The sequence below is a fragment of the Sphaeramia orbicularis genome, chromosome 14 (assembly GCF_902148855.1).
Source record: "Sphaeramia orbicularis chromosome 14, fSphaOr1.1, whole genome shotgun sequence".
In the NCBI taxonomy this organism is placed as follows: Eukaryota; Metazoa; Chordata; class Actinopteri; order Kurtiformes; family Apogonidae; genus Sphaeramia; species Sphaeramia orbicularis.
The window spans coordinates 15123220-15147196 of NC_043970.1; the positions used below are offsets into that span (position 1 = coordinate 15123220).

The 23977-nt window shown below is 38.1% G+C and overlaps 2 protein-coding genes and 1 long non-coding RNA gene across 5 annotated transcripts in view; 2 read left to right on the forward strand and 1 right to left on the reverse strand.

Annotated features, from left to right (window-relative positions):
- LOC115433514 (stromal interaction molecule 1-like) overlaps positions 1-4198 on the forward strand; it is a 48636-nt gene extending 44438 nt beyond the window's left edge. For both annotated transcript variants that reach the window (XM_030154977.1, XM_030154978.1), the window contains one exon: positions 657-4198. In XM_030154977.1, coding sequence (XP_030010837.1) covers positions 657-1086 — 430 coding nt within the window. In that variant the 3' untranslated portion in view covers positions 1087-4198. The remainder of the gene's footprint in view (positions 1-656) is intronic.
- On the reverse strand, positions 867-14592 carry LOC115433529 (uncharacterized). Its single transcript, XR_003937371.1, has 5 exons — positions 14498-14592; positions 13720-13813; positions 12565-12615; positions 4720-4785; positions 867-979 (listed from the first exon to the last, which is right to left on the reverse strand). It is a non-coding gene; the product is annotated as an uncharacterized LOC115433529 (long non-coding RNA).
- On the forward strand, positions 8837-23322 carry dub (duboraya). Of its 2 annotated transcripts, none has more exons than XM_030154984.1 (7): positions 8837-8890; positions 14510-14599; positions 16076-16144; positions 17055-17123; positions 19050-19295; positions 20882-21358; positions 22707-23322. In XM_030154984.1, the coding sequence occupies exons 1-7, from the start codon at positions 8885-8887 to the stop codon at positions 22716-22718; spliced, it is 969 nt and encodes a 322-aa protein (XP_030010844.1). In that variant the 5' UTR covers positions 8837-8884; the 3' UTR covers positions 22719-23322. The 2 variants fall into 2 exon arrangements, with proteins under 2 accessions (XP_030010844.1, XP_030010843.1); XM_030154983.1 differs by lacking the exon at positions 8837-8890 and adding an exon at positions 14333-14383.
- The last annotated feature ends 655 nt before the right edge of the window (positions 23323-23977 follow it).

A 23977-nucleotide genomic window follows, 5' to 3' on the forward strand; every position in this document is an offset into this window, starting at 1 on the left:
ATCTGGACGTCATAGCAACACTGCATGTAACTTCTGTGACATCTGCTCAGAGAGTTGCTGATAAACCTGCTCATTGCGTGTTGCCCCGTCAAGCTCGCGCTGAATCTTTTCAGTGGCCACCAAGGACAGAAACGTCTGAACCTCCTCGACCGACCACAGTGTCATTTTGGGGGCTGTCATCATGGATTAACCTACTGGTATATTTACGGTAAACTTCTGAATCTGTTGGTATTTTCTTTTTTTTTTTTGGGGGGGGGGGTTGTGGTGGGTCGTGCATTAATGATGCAGAGACAATTCTCTGACCACTCAGTGGTCTGCAGTGTTTACACATCACATTTTAGTATCTCTTAACCCGTTTTGCAACCTCGGCTGAGCAGATACTAAAAAAGTAGTACCTGGTACCAGATTCCAGGTTCTTTTACATTATAGAGACGCAAAAAGGCTGCATGGAGTCGAGCTGGTACCACAGTGAAAACACGGCATAAATGTTTTCCTTCTCAAGAAACATTTTCAAAAGCAATATTTTCTCAAAAAATATGCATACGAATAAAAATATGATTAAAATGCCCTAGAACTTAAGTAGGAAAACAGGACACAGATGACAACTTCAAGAACTTCTGCCAAACCTCTGCTGTTGTCTCTGTCTTTTTTCGCAGGGACATTATGAATCGCTCCGACTCAGACTCCGCCCTCCCCCTCTCCCTCAGCGAACCACGGGGTCTGTACAGCTCTAAGCCCTTCCTCCTGCCCTCTAAGCTCCACCCCCTGAAGCCTCAGGGCTCTGGCGGTAGTCTGGAGAAGAGTTCTAGCCTTGGTGAGCTGAGAGGGAGCCCCGTCCTGGCCTCCGCCTGCTCCACTCGATCCCTCTGTGTCACATCAGACGCTGCCGTCGACAGCCCGTTCGCCTTCTCCTCCGCCTCCTCCAGCTCGTCAGGGAGTGCCAGGGGGGCGGGGCTTCAGCCGGCAGTCAGGAGAAGCCCTGTGGAGGAAGATGGAGGCGTACAAGGGGAGGAGAGTGAGTCCTCAAGTGGACGGAGGAGAAACGCTTTTAATAAAATCTTCAAGAAGAAGCAGGGACGACACTAAAGGTCCAGACATTCTACATCAGAACCTCAAAACCATCCGTCAGGACCTTTTCTGCCAAAGTGTTCAACAAATCCTCAACATCTCCAACCCTCAAAACAGCAAATATACCAAAAACATCAGTCACTGTGCAATGTTCACATGAACATTCACAAGTCGTCCACAAGACTCTGTGACCTGAATGCAACACAAACCTGCTCTGTGTCCAAAGACGAGACATTACAACCTCAGAGACCAAAACTGACTAAAGTGTTCAGATGCTTTTCATCGTATGATAGAAAGAAAAATATTACTCCAGCTTTTAATTAATTCTCTCTATAGTTCATGTGCAAAGTCCACACTGAAACATTGTTAGTTTAACACTAAAGGCTTTTACACATACGAGGCATGAAAAACCCCCAATATAACTGAATCAGAATAGAGTCTGCTCATCCTGCAGGAATAATAATGAATTCAGCTTCATCTGGAGGTCTCAGTACAGTCATTCTAGTGTGAGCTCCAGGGTCTTCTATTCCTCTGTCTAGTCTAGTCCACAATAGTTGTACCATGGGATGACACTGCTCCACATGGTGTCTTTCAGTTCATTGGCTTTATCATTTGTGTCTTTCACAGTGTGGATACAAGTACAAATAATGAACTGTTCTGCCATTGTTCATATACAGTGAACTCAATTGGTCAATGGCTACATATTTGATCAGAAAAATAGACTTTGTTCAGAGAAAAATACATCTTATTTTCTGATGAAAATTGTTATTCTCTGTGAAACAAAAGACCTTAAAGCTATTTCTGTATTTATAGACCACTGAGACATCAGGCTCATGTTAACTACTCTGGTATAAAATTCAAACTGACCAAGTTATTGTGGCAGAAAATGATGTTTTGACTTCCTGTGGGCCAGTCAATGAATGGGACTATTCTGAAAAGATAATTTATTACTCTTTTATCTCTTGAGCACAACTGCCACTTAACACATTGGAGGCTACATTAATGACTTTGCAGAGAGCTGACTATTCACTTTTTTTCATCCTCTAAATTGTCACAACTCATCTTTCAAAAGAGCGCATCGTGCCAAAAACTATTTTACAGAGGACTTAATACCTTCGCAGGGCAGATTTAATTCTTATCTTATGCCTCCCTTGTAACTATTTCAGGTGGTGCGACCCTTAAAATATTGCACTAATTTAAAAATTATGCATTATACTACGTTTGACCTTATGCAGGTGAAACCACAGACATATGATAGACAAGATGCCTATATTGTCATTGTACTGGTGCAAAACTAAAAATTCAACCACATTCCCATCACATGTCCATTAAGGACAGGGGAAAGTGCATGAGTATGAAAAATGATTTAAAACGCACAAATATTAAATAAATTCTGTTAATATGTAGATGCTATGTTGGACAAGCCATGACAGGTACAAACAAAAAAAGGTAAACGGAAAAGCATTGATTTTCCTGGATGAAACACGCTGTAATGTTTACATTTCTCAGCTAATATGAGTGATTTGCTTTTATATTTAAGGGCGCATTATCAATGTGAGGTAAAAAAAAATATTTGGACATTCACTTTTTTTCCATTTAAGTTCAGTTTTAGGTTCAGACTTGTACCAGTTTCTTCCTGGTCTTTCGCTAAAGGTTAGCTTTAAAGTCTGTTACAGTAAAAGCTAAAATATTGACAATTCATCAGAATAAGTTATCACATATTTAATAAACTATGAAAAAGCTTTTATAATTTTATTAATATACCCAAAATATTAGGGAGCACATTTACAAACCTACAGTTCAGTGAATTTTTTAATTAAATTGAGTTTTTAAGATGATTAAATAATTCATCAATGAAGCCAAATATGTGACACATCACAACCATATCTTGCATTTTCATTCTTTCTGTTCCATATTTCTGGACAGTGCCATAAAATGCTGAATATATTTTTAATTTACTGTTTAGTTTTTTTCACTGCATCATATCTGGACTAGACACAAACCCATTTCACCAGAGCAGAACCTGGATGTTCTGCTTTCACTCCTCATTGTCTGTTAGTTCATTACAGTCATATGAATTGGTTACGAACACCTGAATGCATCGTCAAACAGCTGGGCAGCGTGCAGAGGATTATGGGACATGAGGACCAAACCGTACACCAGTGCTGAACAGAGGGAGGCTTTTATTATCAAAGTTTCTCTTTGCAGCTGGAAATTCAGACTGATGACAAATAAATCAGGGGACAACCTTACCTGGTGATGCATGATGGGACGTTTTACCTGGTTGTGTAGATGTTTCTTTTTCCTGTTTTGTATGTGCATATCAGAGTGAAGTTTATGGTTTTATTATGCAAGTTTTGTAAACAAAGGGCTCCCCTGTTGTCATAGATATAAACACATAGATACCACATCAATTTTGTTTATTTTGTCTTACAATGAAGTTTGTTTTTGTTATTTGAAATACAAAACATTTATAAAAGAAAAATAACTTCTGAGTTATTACATGTTTCATTAAATTGCCTGAAACATCCCCAAAAAAGCACAAACAAGACATTTCCTGTTCTCTGAATGGGATATTATGCTATCCTAATATGGCAGCAGTATATATGCATCAATGTGGCAGCTACGTGTTTATATCTGTGAGTTTTGTTGATATTGCAGGATGTGATAGTTCCTGATTTTAATAGAAATGTTGCTAGATTGAATTTCATGACACCAAAGCCTGATTCATCAGACACAAAGTTGAAGTAATTGTAACTGGTGCTCAGAGCATAAATATACACGGTTTTATTTGTAGAGGAGAGAAATGAGATTCTATTTCAGTAAAACTGAGGAGATTATTTAAAGATGGCCATTTGTGTTAAGAGGGCATGTAACATTTGAGAGATTTTTGCAACAATAACATTTTTTCCTGAATTAACTTAGTTTGGTACCAGTTATAAACTCAGGTATCAGTGGATATAAAATATATGGACTCATCAAAACACCAAACAGCTTCTCATTGAAGATATGTCATCGTCAATGAAACAGAGCTGAGGTCAGGCTGTTTAATTTATTGTCACTGTTTGACGTTCACATGTAGAGAAATTTCAGATTTTACTGAGATGCAAAAATAAAATGTTTCTGCACAGTTTTGACTCGTTGAATTGAATAATGAAGTAATGTTTTCATCAGATAAATGTTTGAGAAGATGTGACATCACTTAAAAACTCAGCTTGAATCAGATGAAAACATATATTTCATTTTCTGTTTGGGATTAAACCCTTTTGTGCAGCTAATCAGTTGCAATTAAAGAAAAAACTCTCTCTTTCTTTGATGGTGAAGTAAACCCTCTATTAGTTATGATCAGTTATTTTCAACATTGACACAAACACTCATCACAACCTTGACTCGTGGTTGAGTTTGCTTAGACCAGGGGTCGGCAACCCTGGTCCTACAGAGCCACTATCCTGCATGTTTTAGATGTATCCCTCTTCCAACACACCTGATTCAAACGATAAGCCTATCATCACACTCTGCAGAATCCCGGTAATGACCATCAGGTGTGTTGGAAGAAGGAAACATCTAAAACCTGCAGGATAGTGGCTCTGTAGGACCAGGGTTGCCGACCCCTGGCTTAGACTGTATGGACTGACTGGTGCATTTACTGACCTGTTAGCTGCTCAGGAAATCTACCAGAGGCTTTAACAGTTGTAACCAGCAGGAGGCAGCACAGAGCTGATGGAAAACAAACAGAGGTTAATGTAGAGCTGTGGGCTGTTGGTGTTAATTACTTTGTTTTACGCCTTAAGTGGTAACAACAGAACAACTTTACCTTAATACACTGTTGCCCGTATAGTTGGAATACAATATTTTACACCTTCTCATGAAATGCTTGTGACAATGTGATTTATTCTTGATAAAGTGTAACTGGGACTCAGTATGTAATCACTGCACCAAGTCAAAGGTCATTACTGATGTGTATAAATAGGAATAAAAAGAAGATTGCGTCTGAAAAGAAAATTATTCCAACTTTGTGGTCAACAGTGTGTCAAGCAAGACATGCATGGTGTAAATATATACTTAGGGTGACTTTTGACCCCAAAGGGTCTATTTTTCACAGCAATGTCTCTAGATTAAAAAGGAAATGTTAAAAATATAAGGTGGTCGGTCCTTTCTGTGTATAAAAGGCTAAATACAAGAAGTGATGCAGTCACTTTAACAAGTTTTTAAGTTGAGACATTGAGCCAATACCAAGAAGACTTTAAAATAAAGTAATTTCAAGTTAAGACCAACAAATCCAGCAAACAGCCAAAAAAATTAGGTTAAGACAAAGCTAAGTCTAATAAAGTGCCAAGTGTTCAGGTTAACTCTCAACTAAAGACTTAAAAATCCCAAGAAATGACCAATATGTCAAAGTCCAGATAAACAGGTTCCAAAGCAAGACATGGGTTAAGACCTAAATTCAGTTTAAGTCAGCGTGAACAAAGAAATATACAAATTAAATTGTACATTGTTGCCCATAAAGTTGGAATAATTTTGTTTTCAGACACATTCCTCTTCATTCCTATTTGGACACATCTGTAATCACCTTTGACCAGGAGCAGTAATTACAAACTGAGTCCCAGTTACACTTTATCAAGAATAAATCACATTGTCACAATGAGATGAGGTAAAAATATTTTATTCCAACTTTATTGGCAAGTGTGTAAGTTAGTTCCTAACCTATCTGAGTCAAAAGCAGAGCCAAAGCACAAGCCCTAAATAGGCATAAGTCGACATCAACAAGCCAAAAAACAAACAAAAAAAAAAAAAACAAGCAAAGATGAACAAGCCTAAGTTAAAAAAAATCTGCAGATCCTGAGTCAAGACTGTTAAATTCCTGTTTAAGTCCACATCAATCAAAATACCAACAAGTCATAAGTCCAGAGGCCATCAGAAATCCCAGATGGTCCCGAGTGGCCAAAAAACAAAGACCAACCATTCCCAAACCAAGACCAGCAAGACCGGTATGGCCCGAGTCACATTTAAGAACTGAATTTATAACATTTAGAAAAAACACAAATTTCATATTGTCACATTAAACTTAGAGATGATCAAGAAAAAGATTAAACTAATATTGATACAGTGTGATGTTCCTAAGGGTTCCTCTAGACTTACGAGTGAATGCACAACAAGAATATGACTAAATATTGTTTCTGGAGCTCCAACTTGAAGGTTTACAGCAACAGTCTCGACGGCTAACAAGACCTCAGTGGGCACAAATGTAAAATGTTAGGAATATATAATTCCTCAGCATGAACATACATGACAAACAAGGGTGCTAGAGAACTGAGAATGTTTTTTTTTCTCTTCATGTAGGAAGTGGAACAGCATTTGGTGCTGCACCCAAGTGTTATGATGGATGGGAAAGCCCTGCAGTCCTCAGATGTGTATTAACCTAGAGAATGTGTTCCATTATGAAACCGTTATGACACATTAGAGTCTATCCAATCCATTAGCGAAGGAGGTTTAGTAATCAGCCACCTCACTTTTATAAATTACACGGAAAAACATTTTATTAGAGGACTTGACGTACTTTTTAAGACAGGGTTGAGGAAAAAGCGAAAATCCAGACGCACCATGTTGAGACAAAACTCAAGTCGGGTGTCAAGATAAGACTAGTAAGTCTAAAAATTGAGCATCACATGACCGAGGATTCTCAAACCAGTACTAAAAAGTCTGGAATCAGACCTCCAGCCAAGATTAACAAGTAATAAGTGGTGCCAGGCACAACAAACCCCGCCCCTTGCACGAACTGTAGCTTATTTTGGCATCGATCCAGCTGATGTCATCATGTCTATGCGTGTGGTGATGTCTGCGTATCACCTGCCTCTATATATGTGCCAAGTTTGAAGTAAACTGAAATAAAATTGATGTTTTTATAGATACTTGAGATTCGTCCATTATACCGTACTTTCCAGTCTATAAGCCGCTACTTTTTTCCACACATTGTGAACCGACGGCTCTGAAACGATGCAGCTAATTTATGTTTTCTGGGCTAACGATGGATCGTGCTGGCGAAGAAGGAAATAGAGCTGCTGCACGTAAGCTTGGCATCAATGAATCGAGGGTGAGACGTTGGAGACGGGGTGAGTGCGGCTTATAGTCTGGAAAGTACGGTAAGTAAATGGGAGAAAAAAAAGATTATAAAATTTATTAAAAATTTGAAGTTTGACCTACTTTTCCCAAAAATGTAACCACATCTATTCTGGGTCACTGGCAATCTATAAACCCAATTTGGTATGAATTCAACCATTAGTTTTGCTGCTACAGTGTTAAACAAACAAACAAACAAACCAAACCAAAAACAATACCCCTTGCCTCCCCTTTGGGGGGTGGGGTAACAAATCAGCATTTAAGTGTTAAGTTAGACTTTAGTTCAACAAGAAAAAACAGAAAATCTGAGGTAAGATGTTAAGTCAAGTCCTGATTAATAACCAACAATCCAGAGAAGTCCAAACTAAAGCCCATTTTAGCAGAATTTGCACAAGCATTATGATTACATACTGTAGGTAAAGTATCTGCACAAGTACTTTTTCATCAGTTAATACAAGCGATCACATAAATCACAACTTCCTTTTAATTTGACTTTCAACATGTAAAGCAGACTTCAGTGGTCTATATGATCATCTTCTTTTCAACACCAAAATCTGTGAATCCTTCTGCGACCACAGTGTAGGCATCATGATGCATCTTTGAATTAAAAAACGTCCACACCAGATTGCACACTTTCAGCTCATGTCACATCACTGGTGCATGAGTCCCTGCAGCTGATTAAAACCAATACAAACTAAAGTAGCCCATTTTCTGCTAAAACCTTTAGTATAAACTGTCTCATGTCTTTGTTTAACAGTCAGGCCAAATGTCAAGTCTTGGCCCGTTTTTCTCTACTATATTGTTGCGTAATGCCTGGTCGTGTTAATTTTTGCCTTTTATGGTTTCTTCCTTCATAACTCAGCATCCCTTCCTCCTCTTTAACCCCGCCCTCCCGTGACCACGTCCTGTGTTTGTACTTGTAAAGAAACCACCAACGCTGATTAGTTTCAAAGATTACTGAAAGGAGACAAATATTGAAAAGACAAATGTTTTCTTCTACCTGTCTGACCATGGTTAAAGGAGGATAAATCTTTGTGTTTTTTTTTTTTGTTTTTATTTTATGTTTTATCATTTACAAGCAAATTTTTCCTCCAAGACAAAACATAAGCACTCAATCGCCACGAGATTCAACACTTAGCCACTTGTCGGTTTCGTTCCTTCCCTTCATTTCTCCAAAAAACGTTTCTCTTATGCAACCAGCAACTTGGGCAGAAGTGAAGAAATACCAAAAGAAGAAATGAAAGAATGAAATTTTCTCTGGTCGAGTGACTCAACTTCCTTTATAAGCAGCAGAGGCAAGCTGCAGATTCAAAAACAACTGCATAACACATATCGAACTGTACTTTAAATTTAGATTTAAAGGGCATTTCCTCATTTTTCACACCAACACACAGCTACAATAACTGTGACGCTCCATATTCTCTCGCTAATCCTCCTTTAAATCATCAATCTGGTATTTTCTATAAAATCTCACAGACATATCCCAGCAGTCTGTGTGTTTGAACCTACTTAAAATTGATTAATTACAATAAAGCTGCAGAGAGGGCAGCAAACAGTTCATGTGACAGAACATGAGCTGCCTCTCTCTCTCCCGCTCTGAATCGAGGTCTCTCGCCCTCTCTCTCTGTTCTATATTTAACCTCCAGGCCTGCTCGCACATACTCGACATAAGCGAGGCCGCTGACAGACGACGAGCAGGATGGAGGTAAAACTGTTCTCTGCTGTATGTTTCTGTTTGTTGTCGTATTCTCTGTGTGTGTCTTGTGTTTGATAAACGCTGGATTTAAAGTGGACTTAGGAGGAAACTCAAACAGACGGAGCAGTGAACTTTCACCTGAACCTATTCTCCGATTTACATTTGGCTTCTCAACTAAATTCAGCTCTCATTTTATCATTTTGTGCATTATAGTGAGAAATATATTTGCATATTCTGGCAGAATGTGGTACATTGGCCTGATGAAGATATTAATTCATGCTGGTTTTGAAAGTTTGCATTCATGTATTACGATATGTCTAGATATTTCTCACATCTGTGTGCAATTTCACATCCAAAACATTTTTGTTACATAAAGTTTTAGATAAAAATGATCTTTACAAAGCTATATTAGATGTTCAATCATTTTTGCCAAGTTATTAATAATTTCCGCTATCTTTGTAAAGTAAAAATCTCAAATATTTGCCGGTGTTAGGTTTCAAAACGCTTTTTTTCCCAGCATGACATAAGTTATCGTGGGGATTTAACTGTTAAACATGTTGAATACAATCATCCACAGTCATGCTGGCTTCTGAGATGTTGAATGTGTATTTAAGTGTCACAGGACTTACAAATTATTTACATTAAGTTCACATATCACAGCTATAGTTCCAGATACTTCTCATATTTGTTCAGTTTCCAGCACTTTGTTTCATAAAGCATCAGATGAAAATTAATATCAGACATTCTGGATAATTCATTTATTTTGTGAGTAAAAATCACAAATATCTGTCGATTCAGGAACCAAATTCCAAAAATGTGCTTCTTTTAAGCAGGCTAACTACTGTACATTAGGGATCTACTAACGGCTTTATTACCATGTTACTGGTGTTAGCAGGGTCACGGTGGCTTTTGAGGTGTTAAGTACTTGCAGCAAATTGTCAACAGGCATGTTTATTATTCAGATTTATGCAGTACAGTTATTTTTACAGATTCCTTTCACATGTCTGTGCAGTTTTGCATGTAAAACATTTTGATATTTGACAATTTTTGACAGTTTACGATAATTTGTGATTTATAGGTAAAAAAAGCTTCATATTTATTGGTTTTGTGATGTACAATGTGATGATTTGCTTCTTTTCTGCAAAGGGCTTACTGACATGTGACTGATTAATGGTATAAATAAGGAGCCTATTGATAGATAATGATCACAGCAAATTTTTCTTTATTGGAATGAAACATATCAGGTCGGATGCCACATGATCACATTCCAAAGCTGAACATTCAGCAGCACATAAACACACCACACATGCTGTGATGACAGATCTGGATCTACAACAAACAAATGAATGCAAATGACTGCACACATGGAGCACGACAAGTGCACACGAGTGTCTGAACATGTGTGGCAGCAGATTAAAGGTGAAGGCAACTTAATATTAACTCCTCAGAGGAGATGTGGGAACACAAACCTGATCAGTGACCAGAGGAGAATGGAGAATAATGACATGTGGACTGTGGGTCCTCCGTGATGCGTAATGTTGGTCTATGATCTACAGCAGGGGTGTCCAAATCTGATCCTTGTGGACTGGTATCCTGCATGTTTTAGATATTTCCCTCTTCCTGCACACCTGGTTTAATTAATGATCAGCTCATCATCAAGCTCTGCAGAAGCCTGATGACGATGTAATGGCTTCCAGGTGTGATGGAAGAGGGAAATATCTGAAACATGCAGGATACTGGCCCTCAAGGACTGGAGTTGGACACCCCTGATCTACAGGATCCATGATGGGGTTTTATAGGTCACCTGTAATTAGGATCTATAGGCCCTCTATGGCAAGTTTTCTCAGATAGTGGAGTGGGCCCCCTAGGCGGGTACAAAGGCTTGCCGGGGGGGCATGGGATTTCTCCTGGGTGTGTTTTTTTTTTCCAGGTTAGAACATGTAGCTCAGGGGTGGGAAACTCCGGTCCTCGGGGGCCGGTATCCTGCATGTTTTAGATATTTCCCTCTTCCAGCACACCTGGTTCAATTAATGATCAGGTCATCATCAAGCTCTGCAGAAGCCTAATCATGATGTAATGGCTTCCAGGTGTGATGGAAGAGGGACATATCTAAAACATGCAGGATACCAGCCCTTGAGGACCAGAGTTGCCCACCCCTGGTGTAGCAGGTGGAACTTGTGTTTTAGCGTTGGAGCACCCTGGACTCATTTTAGGGATGTACAACAAACCAATCTACCGTCATGGTGATCTGTCACTAGACTAGACAAAGAGTTTAGGTTTGGCGAAAGGACAAGGATTTGACAGGAAAAGAAAAATGGGCAATGTTTCTGTTTTTGCACAGTTTTTACAGTTTGCACTTACAGCCATTGATATTGTTCAAATGTTTATCTTTGTTACCAAAACGTATGTGTTGTTAAAAAAAAATAACTTTATTGTCATAGTAGGAAGATAATTGCGTACTTCCTGTTTTTATTTGGAAAAATATTGTCTCAAGGGGCAGTTTTGTTGAGTTTATTTGTATTGTTCAGACTAAAATCTAAGTTATTTTTAATTTGCACAACAAATTATTCAAGAAAAATCAAAAAGTATTGTTACAATATTGATGTTTCTTTCAATAAAAGTTATAATTGCACCACTGTTACAATGTTGTTGGGGCTGAGGGGGGCCTGGAGATTTTTCATCCTCCAAAGGGGGGCCAGAGAGAAAAAGACTGTTCTACAGGTGTTAAAGTGGAGATCCTGCATGTCCTTTATAATAAGCTTCTATAGGTGCTTTAGGATGAGGTTCTGCAAATCCTTCATAAGGTTCAGTTGGTCCTTCATGAGAAGGTTCTATAGGTCATTTATAATGAGGTCCTTAAGATGAAGTTCTATAGGTCATTTTTAATAGTTTATTGCTGTTTTAATAGGGGATTCTGCTGGCCCTGGTGAGGTTTTGGAGGTTCTCTATGATGAGGTTCTACAGGTCCTTTTAATGATGGGGTTTTAGAAGTCCTGGAAGTTGAAGTTCTACAGGTTCTTTATGGCAAAGTTCTCTTTTATGATTAGATTTTGTGGGTCCTTAATGATGAGGATCTTTAGGCATTTTAAGATGGGGTTCTGCAAGTCCTTCATAAGATTCATTTTAGACGTTATATATGCTGAGGTTCTCAGTGCTTCCTTGACACTAGGTTCTATAAGTCCTTCATAAAGTTTAATACTTTCTTCATGAGCGGATTCTTTAAGACATTTGTTATGAGGTGTTTAAGACGAAGTTCTACAAGTCCTTTATCACAAGGTATTATAAGTGGTGTAAGAGAAGATTGTGTGGGTTCTTTATGATGAGGTCCTGTAGGTCCTTCATGGACAGGTTCTCCAGATCCCCAGGATTTTTACCATCTTCACCCTCATGATGTTATGGATGATGTCCCTGATTATCACCAAGGAAGTTCAAAGAGTTCATGATGTGGTTCTAGAGGTCCTCCTGCGGGTTCTAGCTGTCTATATCTTCTTGGTCGTTTAGTGTACTAATAAACTTTGTGCGCTTCCATGTTCCATCTAAATTCCCAGTAAATGTGTGTTTAATGCCTTCATTGGGTTCAGTTCATGACATAATTTTAAGGCAAAGCAGTAACTTAATAAAATTGTTTAGCATTTGTTAGAAAATACACAGAGCATTTAAATCCTGCAGGAGGAGGAGTTTACCTGAGGTGGGCGTGTCTGTCATATCTCAAAGCCTCATGGGAGTTGTAGTTGCTAACAATAAAAGAAAAAAACATATAAGAATAAAAACAGATGTGTTAACATTCTGAAATCATAACTGTAGAGACAAATATGGCAAACATTTAATTTTAATATCTGTAGTAACATCACTTTGTCATGTTGAATGAGCACATACACACACACACCCAGAGGAAGTGGTTTAACGGTTGTTTCCAGTAACTTCAGGTCGACAGTGGAAACAACGAATGGGACTGAGTGTGTGTAGACTTGTTCTGTTTCATTTGTGATGACAAGTTTAAGGTTCAAAGCATTAGAGTGAGGAAATTTTGTCTGGTTTAGTGGTTATAGTCAGAGCTGTAGTAGGGCCAGGGCCAAATAGTGAGGGTAGGGGGTTAGCCGCTGTAAATATATATATATATATATATATATATATATATGTATGTGTGTGTGTGTGTGTGTGTGTGTGTCCTTGTTGCGCTGTGATTTCATTATCTGTTGAATGTCAGCAATGTGAGACCTTCAGCTGAAGTGGACGTGGATCAAGCCCACGTCAACAGCTGTGTGTGTGTTTCCGTGTGTGTGTCTGAGCCTGTGTGTGTGTGTGTGTGCAGTCGTCTGCTCCTTTAATAGATCTGTACAGTTCCCAAATGATGTGGTTCTGAGGGTTGATAACAGCTGGGACTGAAGATGCAGATCTTTTCTGCTTGTCTCTTTACAAGTTTGTTTATTTGAAAGAAAAAGTGAAGGAGTTGTTTAACAGTCATGTCATGTTCCCCAGAGAGAAATAAATGGTAGTACATTTTAATTTTATTTGAAGAACAGAAACTAAACCACTCTGGCTGATGTGTCTCTACGCAGGACACTTAAACAACAAGAGATCATAAATGCACACACATCAACATACGAGTTGACTGGTGTGGGTTGTCAAAGTTATGGCTGACAGTTCAAGTAGCAGCACAAGAACTTTTACAGCAGAAACATCATTTGAAACATTGGACATTTTTTTTTTCCAATTTATCCTTTATTTAACCAAGACCAAGACCTGACCGAGAAACCAGTAATACAGTCACATAATTACACTTTACAATAATAAAAGCATTTGGAAACACAGAAAAAACATACAAGCAGTCATCTCACCTCTGGTCCACCTCTGGAGGACATCTCAGCTCCAGATCCTGATGAGACAGTTGAGACTTCAGTGATCCAGGGCTGGTCCAGTTCTGAGACAGAGCTGCAGAGATGTTGAGGACAGGAGCAGACTTTGGTCACATAACAGAGATGTAGTACAACAAAAAAAACAACATATAGGGTTCCTATAGGTTTCTACAAGTTCAACTTAAGTCTTTAAGACTACTTAGAACAGAATTCAGTGCCCATTTCATGACCATACTGGCAAAGTTCATGACTCCTGGGATTTAGGAGAATGTATTTATTTTGTCCATTGCTTCAATTCTCACCATTCTGAGTCATTTCTCAACAGGGGCTGCAAAGTTAGCAATATTTGGTTCCTAATTTCAGTATAAATTGTTGGGTTGGAGCAGGTGGAACTGAGTCAGATAATGTTACTTTCTTTACAGCTTGGACATTTAACAGACACATTTAAACACAACACAGTGAACAAGTTCATAACTTAAAATCTATCATACCAAATTTAGTACCTTTTAAAGACTTTTTTAAAGGTATTAAATGCATATTTGTAAATTCAAGACTTTTAAGATGTTTTCAGACCCTGCAGGAACCCTGAACATATCAGCCAATCAATAAAATGTGTGTGAGGGAGCATCTCTACAGGTGTGTACAGGTGAATGAAATAATCTCAGACAGCAGAACCAAACTGATGCATTACCTCTGCACTTATAGAGCCCACCCCTCATGGTTTAACACCATTATTCATCGTTTACCTGTACTTGTTTACCTGTTTTGTCAGGAGGAGGCTCCATCGCGCCGATCTGTGGCTGAACTGGCTGGAAAGTTTAAAGGTCCTGCTTCTCCTCATAACACTGCGGCAAACCAAACAGTGAGTTACAACTGAATTTATCATAATGTTGAATCTGTCAAAACTATGTTAAAGGGGACCTAAAACAGCAAATACTGTCACTGTGATTTACTTTATTCCTGCCTCTGTAATACATAGCACTGCAATAAAAGTTCCCTTGGATTTGCCAGAAATTGTCTATTACTTTGTCAACAGCAGAGTGCAGCCATCTTGAGACAAGCTAAGAGATGATGTTAGGTTCTGGTTGGTCATTCCACTCATCACCCAATGAAAATTAGCAATGTGTTCATGTCAATAAAGAAGCTTTGTTTCTTTTAAAGCATCTGAACTGCATGAAAAATGGGCTGTTGATCTCAGAAACAGATAACACATCATATTATATGTCACATAATACACAGATAACACATAATATGACTAAAATATGACAATTATTCATTATTATTTAGGTTTGTGTTTGGGAGAAATAAAACCAAACTCCACATGGTTAATTAGCATACATCAGCATAACCACACGACTAATTTGCATAAGGTTGCAGTTAATCATGAACCCAAACAAACATATTGGCTATACAGTCACAGCAAGTATAAAGGTGTGTAATTTACAAACACGGTTAACACTTACAAATACATCCCTGTAGATGCTGGTCTTTCTTTTTTCCTGTCATCTTCATTAATTCTTTATGCAGCTGCTACATTCAGATTTCTCTCAGGACTTTTCTGTGCAGCTCCATCACAAACATCACATAAACAGCCTAATAACAGGATGTGATAAACATCATCCGCTCCCTTTAGATAATCTGAACCTGTATCTACTCAGACCTGTCACATGATCATATTTAATGTTGTATGAGTGTAATATTATGAACATGTTAGAATGTAAATGTGAGATATGACCAATAGCTATCTCAATAATCATGTGTTTACTCCAGTAACTCGTAGTGGTGAACAAACCAACATCAGAGACAAACAACCATGCAACATCGTTATTGATCTTATTTTCAGTCGTCTGCATCCTGTTGTTTTACAACCCTGTTTTCTGACAAATCCAAGTGAAAAGCACATTTTATTCGAGTGTTATTTGACCTAAGATGCACATAAATAAACTACAGTAATATTGTATAGTACTTCCATTCCTCTTTAAAGTTATGCATAATCTGAGTTTCGGTTTGTTAAAGTCCCAATTAAACAGCAAGCAGTGTAAGTGGAAACTTGGAAAAATAAATAAAATAAATAAAAATTTAAAGAATTTAAAATTCAGCTTTTTTGTATGAAGATAGCCGATTACGACTAAATGATAGTAACTAATAAATCACAGACCAAGCTGACAGATATAAAGGCTGTCTGTCTGAGGTTTAGTGGCAAAAGTCAATGTAGGCTCACTATTTGGCAAGAAACAGGTCCTCACTGTGCTATATCTGTTTTAAAGTGTTTAGATCCTCAACATCTGTCAGACTGTTGTGTAATGTTGAATTATACAACAACTGTTTTGTGTTTCAGGATAAACCGGTCAGAAGACGACCTCCTCGAACCTTACAGATCCCAAAAACACAAACAGATGAACAGGAGGTGGGTGAGATCAGACTAACAATCTGATAAAAAAGTTAAATCATGTACAGTGAAGCAGGTTATTTCAGCACGTAGACATTCAGAAGATGTTTTTTTCGACATGAGGTTTTTTAATTTTTGTTGAACTGAATTTCACATACTGTACCAAATTGCTATATAAAAAAAATCTCCATAAACTAATTGTCATAAATAACAAATACATAACACTTTAAAAGCAACTTTTAATTAATGTTAAGCATTAAATCACCATGCTGTGTTCATGTCAACACCATTAATATTCAGAGTATTTATTAAAATACACCTAAAAATCTTGTGGTAAAAAAAGGATACTCGGTAAAGGTGAAAGTATACTTTAAGTAAAGGATGCTTAAACCCAAAACATCATCTGATCATCATCCTTTTTATGACTGAAATATAATCTTAAACAAGACTTGTTGATGTTTTCATGCCCCCCCCCTTATTTTATTTTATTTTTTTTAAAGATGGTTTTTCTGTTAATATTTATCAGTATTTTTTGTACCTGAGGGATGCTGCAGTTTTATTACTTTGAGCTTTTCACTGTCTGTATAAGTTAGGTTCAGAAAAACTCTGCTGACATTTGTCAGAAACTTTGGACAGAAAAGATACCAAATTAGCCAGATAGAGTGTATTTTTGGTGGAAATATTACATTTTTGGTTTTAAACTAAACTCTTCTCACTAAATTGTAATTGTGTGTTGACTTTATCTTGGAAGAGATTTGCTTCTTCAACCTACTTTTTCATCATTGTAGTTTTAGACAAATAACAACAAAGAAGCCATCGTACCACCTGAACCCTGAACCTACAGGAAAACCATGAAATATTTGAGGTTTAAAATGAGTTAGCATAAAATGCTGTACATTACATTAATGGAGTGTGTGTTTGTGTACAGACTCCAGGTGCAACCTCTCCTTCACCTGCCAAAGCCAAGAGGAACTCTGCTCTGATTGAGAAGCTTCAGGTGAGTTTAAGTTCAGTGTTGAACTCTGCCGCCCTCTGCTGGTGAAAAACAACTACAACACCTTAATCAGAACACACTAAATGTGTCCACAACACGAATTTTGAACACTGAAACGATTTGTTTTTCTGTTTAAAGAATGTTTTTTTTTAAAATAAACTCTCTCTCTCTCTCTCTCTCTCTCTATATATATATATATATATATATATATATATATATATATATATATATATATTCAAAATGTAGGTTAATTAAACTTAGTCATTTTTCATAGACTAATGCAAATGCAGGTAAAACTGTGGGCCAATAAATATTCATTCAGTCAGGATTCACCATTTTCAGAGTCCCCCCCCTTTACATTGGGCTACATCTGTCTGTACTTATTTGGAATCATATATGTTAATACAGCCAATACAATCATACATAAATGAAGTTTACCTTAATACTGTGATGAGCGAAAGCAGACATATATGTCCTTGACTCTTCATGTTATATTTGTGTATTTGCTGTGATAATCTTGGTCAGTTGTGTGTCTGTGAGTGTTTCCTCTTGTCAGTGTTCATAGTTGAGAATGTTAACTCACATGGCATCTTCATGTTGTTTTACATGACTTTAGGTGGTTTCCTGCACCAACTTTTCATATATTTCACTTCCAGCAGCATTCTGTTTCATTAAATCTGGTTTGTGACTCCGTTTGGTAACAAACTGATCCATTTGCATCACCTGTGGATAATTATCACAGCGCGAGGAACTGATACAATTTCACGTGCGTACTATGTTGCCAGATTGGTGACATATCCACCTCACAGCAACTTAAACTAACCTTATTTTTACTTAAGATGCATGCGTCCTAAGGGGCCGTCAAAACTGGCAACACTGGAGTTGAGTGTATCTGTGAAGGAGTACTGCCACCTACTGGAACAAAGGCACAACTGTTCACGGTATTAAATAGAACACTTACCTGCCATGAAGGTCCTGCAAAGAGTAGCACTGTTTACATGATACAACCACCATGATGCTCTGTGTTATTAATAATACTGGTGCACATATCCATCCTTTAATGCACTTTAGACCGTTTTTCATTATTTTTCATCAACAGAAGAAACCACCTCAGACCAGGGATGGTACAAGTTTCTGCTTTTTTGCTTGAAAAAAAAATTGTCTTGAGTGAAGCATGATGCAACAATATTTTCAGATACATTTTTTTTGTTTGTTTGTTTATTTTTTATTTACTATTTAATAAAGCTGTGAAACTCATTGCTGGGTCTTAGGAGGTTAACTAAGGGACTACAATCACATCTTGAAGGTGAATACAGAGCTTTAGTATCTTGAGGTGCAATACCACTAATGGCCACTAGATGCTGCTCCAAAAAGCCCTGTCTCCCATAGACTAGACTGAACTTTCTAAAGCCAAAGCATTTTTTCAGGAGTTGGTCTGGTTTCAAGTATTCTGGTTGTCCATCTCTAAATCCTCCACTTGTAAGATGTTATGGTAAATAGAATATTTTGATATCAATGTTAGGCTTTGAGTAACAGCTTGCTTTCCTGCCAAGTCAGAGCTTCTGTTTATTGAATAAAATATATTTTTCTTGACAAAACAGCTCCGCTGCAGTTGTGGTTAGTAGATCGTGGTAACAAGACTGCACAGGGAATATTATTATGCAAATAATCCATGAAGTGTATTATTTTATTGTGTCAGTGTTTTGTGTCATTTCCAAGCTTTGTCCAAATGTGGTCAAAAATGGTCTTTCAATCCCAAATTTATACATGATGCTCTGAAACTGGAAGCTACATATTGAGGCTGTATTGTTGGTAGAGTCTAGTTTTAATAAGTACAAGACACAGAGACATAAACCTGATACAGATATACTTATCTTGTTAGTGTCATTGAATTTAATGTAACTGAAGTGGGTTTTTTTCCTTCTACAGGCTAACCTCGTTCTCTCACCAGCTGCCCTCGCTCCATCCCCTAAGAGTCCAGGTTTCAGACTGTTTCCTCCCGCCTTCACGCCAAACTCCCCCAGCTCTGCCCCTGTTACCTCGGTAACCACCCAGTCAGCCTCAGACACTCCCACCAGCCCCATCGCTGCGTCACCGCTGACCGAGGAAGGCCCCACCTCCTTTGAAGATCCTCCCACTGCGGCAGAGGGGTCCATCTTGACCAGCATTAACAAGGTGAGTCTGACATTTAAAGGGTGGTCCCACTGCTCTGTTAAAGGTGGGGTAGGAGATCTTAAAAAAATGGTTTGACATTTTCTACATTTGGAAAATACTGAATTCAAAAGTCCAAAACCCCTTTCTTCAGACAAATCCCCGAAGCCAGAACTAAAGAGTACTGGCACACACAATACTTGCTCCTGAGGGTTCAAGAGCACTGCACAGCAACACTTTGCCCTGGCTCCAACCCTGACCCCCGCTCTAGCTCCAACCCTGATCCATGCATACCTCATTCAGTCTCCTCCAACACCCCCGCTCTTACAGAACAGCCCCAGTTCATACCTATCTGGCTAACGTTACATTTTCTAGTGATTTATGTTAGTGACAAATAGGGATGGGAATCGAGAACCGCTTCTTTTTGAGAACCGGATCCCAGTAGCTTGATTCCTTTGAATCGTTTGCCTGCCTGCTTAACGATTCTGCTTATCGATTCCGCCTTCGTTATGCATGCGTGATGACGTCACACGTACACTGCATTGTTTTGGTCAGAACGTAGCCAACATGGTATTGAGGGAGAAACGGTCCAAAAAGACAACACCAAGTCCACTTGTAACACTTGAAAAGCTTTCATTTCTTCAAAAGGGTGGAATCCCTCCAATATGCTCAAACATTTGTCCACAGCATGTGATTCATTTGATATGCTACTTAGCGGTGCTTGTGAATCTAGTGGCAGAGTGAACACCAGGCCGTCATCCGGGGTCAGTTCTGATTCCGGTGCAGGCAACAAACGTCGTACCCCCTCAAACACAAGTTTCCGAAGGAAGGGGAAAGGAAACAACGGGAGACGGGCCGAGTCGAACCGGTTCCACGTAGCGGAAATGTTGCAATAGAGGAATTAGTAAAGTGTCTTTAGTTTCACTTTCACTGTACCCACCCCCCCACCCCACCCCAAACCTGGCCCAGCATCATCTATTCTTATTATTTGTCCATACTGTATATGTTATATTTTCTGTGCAGAGATGGACAATATGAAAGACAGTTAATGCAAACACACCCGTTAGTACTTTTTTATTCCCTCACCCAATGAGAATCGATAAGAGAATCGATAAGGAATGGGATCGATAAGCAAAATCGATAATGGAATCAGAATCATTAAATTCTTATTGATTCCCATCCCTAGTGACAAAACAGTTTGCCAGTGAACTTTCCATCCATATATAGCTAATATAGCCAAGCTCTGGCTCTAACTTTGTTTCCTGTAGTGCTCTAAACCTCTGAGAATTCATGATTCGTGCACGAAGAGGGGCACAAGCAGAGGGGGGAGGGGGGAGGGACAAATGGCAGTTGAGTTTGATAGACATATCACTGTTCAATCATTTCAATTGGGCGCTTAAAATGATTGGATAGTGTTTTTTCAGTCCTGTCCGTTCCGCAGGTGACCAAATTTTTTTTATTTTTGTGTTAGAGCATTTAATTAATTGGTTGTAATCATGGTGTGAAGGGGATTTTAAGCAATATAGTAAAAAATGCTCCAGGAAAACATCTCACACCCACCTTTAATGTGCAGTTATGATCATGTGACCATTTTCTGATTGGTTCTCCAGAACAGAGCTCGGCACTCCATCCGGCGACGCCCTCCATCCCGCCGCCACAGGAAGTCCAGCAGTGGAGAAGAAGCAGGTGAGACAAAAGAGGGAACGGATACGACCCACTGCTCACCGAGTGAACCAGAAAATGAAATAAGAGTAGAAGGAGGAGGAGAAGGAGGAGAAGGAGGAGGAGGAGAAGAAGGAGAAGGAGGACGGGGAGGTGAGGGTTTCAAGAAAGAAGACGATACAGAGGACATGAAGGACAAAGGTGAGACAGAGTCACTGACGTGTCCTGAAAAATCCGATGTAGAGGAGCAGTCAACAAACAACATGCAAGAAAAAGAAGAAGAGAAGAAGAATGAGGGAGAGGAGGGAGATGAAGCTTCATCATCAGAAAAGACCGATGACAAAAGTCAGGAGGAAAAAGACTCCGGAGGAAAAAGTGAAGAGGATCAAATCCAAGCATCAACAGAAAAAGAAGAAAAGAGTGAGGTGGGTTTCAGTTTCTGCTGATGTCCTTTAGCTTTGGAAAAAGAATATTTCAGTAACACAAATGTATTACAACATATTTCAGTTTTCAGTTCAGGGAATGTTTCACAAAGATTCCCTTGGGTTTGAAAGGTTTGGGATCGTTTGCTCTAGGGGTTTATGGGACGTTCCTCAAAGGTTACTCTAAAGTTTTGTCACTAATTGGGGACAGGATCAGTTTGTGGGTGTTTGATGTAACATTCACATATTCACATACATTTTTCAGTGCTGACGGAACATTCTGAAAACAAATATTCCACTAAATTCCCTAAGATCCCTAAAGATTTTTCTAAAGCAACCTTCTTGGAGCCCTACAGGAACATTTCCCTACATTTGCAGCAAAGGTTTACAACCCAAGGAATGTTTAGGGAATGTTCCTTTGCGGGGTCACGAAGACTAACCCAAGACTCCTCAGTGAACTTACTGCAAAGGTTTTGGAAAAGTTATAGTATGAGAACCATAAAGAAACCATCTCTAAATGTTCAGTTTTCTTCTTGGATCTCTCAAAGAATGTTCTTGGAATGTTCCATAAAGGTTTTCAGTTCTGGGAACATTTGCCACAGAAGGCAAGGCAAGGCAAATTTATTTGTATAGCACATTTCAGCAACAAGGCAATTCAAGGTGCTTCACACAGGACATTGAAATAAAAGAAACAAAAAGAAACACATTTAAAACATTATAAAAGAAACATATAAAAGGTGATTAAAAACAGCGAGTAAGAAAACAACACATAAAATTAAAATAAAATAAAATAAAATAAAATAAAATAGAATAAAATAAAATAAAAATAAAAACACACACATATTAAAGTAAAAGTTGCAGTGCAGAGTTTCAAAGAGAATATAAAATTTAAAAAGAGAAGTCAGTCACAGAAGTCTATCAAACAGTTCAGTTTTCCTCATTCTCGGACATTTACTTTGGTCGTTCATTAAATGTTGACGGAGCTTTGATAAAATATAATTTGTTGGTGTTGAGAGATCCAAAAGAGAACATAATCTTAATAAAGTTGAGGGAATCCTAAATTAAGCATTAACGTTATACAAAATGGTGTATTTCTTTAATTTTTTGCATTATATATTTCCCTTTTTTCTACTGAAGAAGTAGCATCAGAATTTCATTGTGTATGCTCTGTGTATATAATGACAATAAAAGGAATCTTGAATCTTAATGATAATAGGGAAGACTTTATCACCACACACTTTTTTTTCTGTGATAAAAAAAATAACACTTAGAGGTTTCAGGAGTTTTAGAGCTGCTTTAAAAGTACTAATAAACACTACACTCAACATCTTGTCTCATCTTTGTCAAACAGGTGTCGAGTTGAGCCCGGTGAGGCATCGGTCTCTCATCTGAAGTCCACGGTTCTGGGAGGCTGACCCTGAAGAGTCTGTGGAGTTGGACTGTAATGATCCGCAGCAGAAGTCACATGGTTTCTTAAGTCTCTGAACCCAAAGAAACCAAAGGACACTTTTGTGAATTTTACTGAAGGTGCAGCTTATTAGAGCACGAAGCTGAAAACTAAACTCCACTGATGTGAATTTATTTTTACTAATCTTTGATCTTCTCATGCCGTAACGCTGGATTTCTGGTCTTTTTTTGTATGAATGTAACATAGGGTTTTTTTTTTAATGACGTTTTTTGCTGCTTGGTGCCTTCAGAACTGTGATTATTGATGAGTATCTGGTGCCTTTATTGTATTTAAAGCACTGATGTTTTTGAGAATGTGAAATGTCATCATTGAACAGATGTTTGTCCTGCTAAAATAAAACTAAAGCCCTATTCTAATTTTTTTTATTATTATTTTTAATTTAAACCGTTATTTGCTTCTGGTTGAGTGTTTTCTAGTTTTATGCAAAGGCTTTGAAGTGAAGAAAACTTTCAAGCAAATATTTGTGCTTAAAACTAATATTGAAACATTTTTTTCTACATGAACGTGGCTCTATTTTGTCAAATCCTATGTGTCCTTTTTACCCTTGGCCGTCACCGCAGGATATTGTCATCAGTTCGCTGTCCGTCCGTCCATCTGTCCGTCTGTCCATATGTGCAAAAATTTTGGCATGAACTGAAGACTAAGGGTTTTCATTTGCAGGCACGTTATGTTTGTATGTGTACTAGATTTGATGTAACAAGGGATGATTAAGAAAAACTTAAATCTAAGTTTTAGATGTAATTACCTTCAACACAAACTGGTTTTACAATATGGATTTTAAATTATTTACTCTTCTATTTTTTTATTGCTCTGTGAAGTGACAAGGGTTAAGTCAGTATAACACCTTCATTTTTTATATTAATGACTTTACACATCCTGTGTTGTTCTTTTATTTTTTGTGAGATTAATTCACTGACAAAAGTATTTTTTCAAACCATTGTATATGTCAGTACTACTTTATAGCAAAAATTTTTTCACATTAAGTTTGATTTTTCGCAGTAGTGAATAAATGCATCAACCAATTATTTGTGTGAAATGGACGCCGACAGTGATGGTCCCAGAGCAGTTCATTTACAGCAGGGGTGTCAAACTCATTTAATTTCAGGGGCCACATTCAGCTAAATTTGATCTGCAGTGGGCCGAACCAGTCAAAT